The sequence below is a fragment of the Theropithecus gelada genome, chromosome 20 (assembly GCF_003255815.1).
Source record: "Theropithecus gelada isolate Dixy chromosome 20, Tgel_1.0, whole genome shotgun sequence".
Classification (NCBI taxonomy): Eukaryota; Metazoa; Chordata; class Mammalia; order Primates; family Cercopithecidae; genus Theropithecus; species Theropithecus gelada.
Window position 1 is genome coordinate 49,672,385 of NC_037688.1, and position 3,505 is coordinate 49,675,889.

General features: G+C 44.2%; 1 protein-coding gene across 1 annotated transcript; it reads left to right on the forward strand.

The window, feature by feature from the left end:
• Nucleotides 1-1,474: 1,474 nt before the first annotated feature.
• Nucleotides 1,475-2,328, forward strand: MTRNR2L4 (MT-RNR2 like 4). The gene has a single exon (XM_025371047.1). It carries the CDS (start codon nt 1,850-1,852, stop codon nt 1,934-1,936), a length of 87 nt encoding a protein of 28 aa, XP_025226832.1. The 5' UTR covers nt 1,475-1,849; the 3' UTR covers nt 1,937-2,328.
• Nucleotides 2,329-3,505: the final 1,177 nt, after the last annotated feature.

The window sequence follows — 3,505 nt, forward strand, 5'->3', positions numbered from 1 at the left end:
AGTAGCTGGGACTACAGGCGCCCGCCACCACGCCCGGCTAGTTTTTTGTATTTTTAGTAGAGACGGGGTTTCACCATGTTAGCCAGGATGGTCTCGATCTCCTGACCTCGTGATCCGCCCGCCTCGGCCTCCCAAAGTGCTGGGATTACAGGCTTGAGCCACCGCGCCCAGCCTTTTTTTTTTTTTTTTTTTTTTTTTGAGACGGAGTCTCACTCTGTTGCCCAGGCTAGAATACAATGGCGTGATCTCGGCTCACTGCAACCTCTGCCTCCCGGGTTCAAGCCATTCTCCTGCCTCAGCCTCCTGAGTAGCTGGGATTACAGGCGCGTGCCACCACACCCAACTGATTTTTGTATTTTCAGTAGAGACGCGGTTTCACCATGTTGGTCAGGCTGGTCTCAAACTCCTGACCTCGTGATCCGCCCGCTTGGGCCTCCCAAAGTGCTGGGATTACAGGAGTGAGTCACTGTGCCTGGCCTTCGGTCGTCTCTTGGGCAGAAAGCCAGTTGTATTGATCTGTTTGGGGGAGAGGTGTGACTCAGACACTGAGGACTTATCTAAAGCACCCACACCTTGCTAGGCAATGCAATCCCTCCATCACAGAGCAGGCCTTTCAGGAACCAGGATATTCTCATTCAGAGCAGGACCAGGTGAACATAACCTGCAGAGGAGAAAGGATGCATTTTACAGGAGACAAACCTCCCATCCTTAATATTGTCCCTCTTTGGAACAGCTTTTAGACCCTAGGAAATAACTTTGCTCCAAAGAGTAAAAAATATTACCACCATAGTTGGCCCAAAAGCAGCCACCAATTAGGAAAGCATTTAAGGCCAGGCACAGTGGCTCACGCCTGTAATCCCAGCACTTTGGGAGGCCGAGGTGGGTAGATCACCTGAGGTCGGGAGACTGAGACCAGCCTGACCAACATGGAGAAACTCCGTCTCTACTAACAATACAAAATTAGCTGGCTGTGATGGTACATGCCTGTGATCCCAGCTACTCGAGAGGCTGAGGCAGGAGAATCACTTGAACCAGGAGGCAGAGGTTGCAGTGAGCCAAGATTGCGCCATTGCACTCCAGCCTGGGCAACAAAAGCGAAACTCCATCTCAAAAAAAAGAAAGAAGAAAAAAAGACCTGTAATCCCAGCACTTTGGGAGGCCGATACGGGCAGATCACAAGGTCAGGAGATCAAGACCAACCTGGCTAAAATGGTGACACCCCATCTCTACTAAAAAATACAAAAAAACTAGCCGGGCGTGGTGGCAGGCCCCTGTAGTCCCAGCTACTCGGGAGGCTGAGGCAGGAGAATGGCGTAAACCCAGGAGGTGGAGCTTGCAGTGAGCTGAGATCCAGCCACTGCACTGCAGCCTGGGCGACAGAGTGAGACTCCGTCTCAAAAAAAAAAAAAAAAAAGAAAAAAAGAAAGCTTTAAAGCTCAACATCAATTATTTTAAATCCTAATCACTCTATTGAACTCCTAACATTACAATACACTAATGTATTACTTAATAGAAGCAATAATGTTAATATAAGTAACATGAAGATATTCTCCATTATATAAGCTTCCATCAAACCAGAATAATCCACTGATAGTTAACAGCCTAATATTAACAAATAATAAATACCCCATTTATACTATTAATCCAACACAGGTATGCTCTAAGGAAAGATTACAAAAAGTATAAGCAACTCGGAAAATCTTACCCCACCTGTTTACCAAAAACATCACCTCTAGCATTACCAGTATTAGAGGCACTGCCTGCCCAGTGACATATGTTCAACAGCTGCGGTATCCTGACAGTGCAAAGGTGGCATAATCACTTATTCCCTAAATAGGGTCTTGTATGAATGGCCACACGAGGGTTCAGCTGTCTCTTACTTTCAATCAGTGAAACTGATCTATCCGTGAAGAGACAGTATAAACAAATAAGATGAGAAGACCCTATGGAGATTTCATTCATTAATGCAAACAGAAACTCAAAAAAAGGCTACAGGCCCTAGCCTACTATCTCTGCATTAAAAATTTTGGTTGGGGTGACGGGCGCAGTGGCTCATGCCTGTAATCCCAGCACTTTGGGTGGCTGAGGCGGGCAGATCACGAGGTCAGGAGATGGAGACCATTCTGGCCAACATGCTGAAACCCTGTATCTACTAAAAATACAAAAATTAGCTAGCTGGGTGTAGTGGTATGCACCTGTAATCCCAGCTACTCAGGAGGCTAAGGCAGGAGAATGGCTTGAACCCGGGAGGCAGAGAGCCAAGATCGTGCCACTGTACTCCAGACTGGCGACAGAGCCACACTCTGTCTTAAAAAATAAAAAAATAAATAAACAACAAAAAATAAAAGAAATTTAAAATGTGGTTGCGGTGACCTCGGAGCATAATTCAACCTCCAAACAACCTAAACTAAGACCGCACTAGTCTAAGCGAGTTAGCACACATTGACCCAATAATTTGATCAACGGAATAAGTTACCCTAGGGATAACAATGCAATCCTATTCTAGAGTCCATATCAACAATAGGGTTTACAGCTTCGATGCTGGATCAGGACATCCTAATGGTGTAGCCGCTGTTAAGGCTTCGTTTGTTCAGTGATTAAAGTCCTATGTGATCTCAGTTCAGATCAGAGTAATCCAGGTTGGTTTCTATCTATTTAACATTTCTCCTTAGTACAAAAGGACAAGAGAAACAGGGCCCACTCCACAAAGCACCCTTGCCCACATAAATGATGCTGTCTCAATCTAACAAATCATCACACACCCTACCCAAGAACAGCGTTTAAGATGGCAGAACCCAGCAATTGCATAAAACTTAAAACTTTAAAATCAGGTTCAACTCCTTTTCTTAATGATATGCCTATAATCAATCTTCTCCTACTTATTATTACCACTTTAATCGCTATAGCATTCCTTATACCCATTGAATGAAAAATCTTAGGCTACATACAATTACCTAACACTGTAGGTCCTAACACTGTAGGTCCCTACAGACTGCTTCAACCATTCGCCAATGCAATAAAACTTTATCAAAGAACCTTTACATCTCTCAATGTCTACTATTACCCTTTATGCTACTGCTCCAACCCTAGCTGTTCTGATCGCTCTCCTCTTGTGAACTCCCCTCCGCATACCAGATGCTCTAATTTTAATATAGGCCTCCTATTTATACTAGCCACATCAAGCTTAGCCATCTATCCTATGATCAGGATGAGCATCTAATTCAAATTATGCACTAATCGTCACATTACAATCTGTAGCCCAGACAATTTCATATGAAGTCACTCTAGTCATTGTCCTTTTATCAGTTCTACTAATAAGTGGCTCATTTAACTTACATGCACTTATCATCACAATGCAAGAATTCCTCTCACTGCTTCTACCATCATAACCCCTAGCCATAATATGATTTATCTCCACACTAGCAGAAACTAACCAAGCCCCTTTTGAACTAACAGAAGGAGAATCAGAGTCAGTCTCAGGCTTAAACATCGAATATGCCGCAGG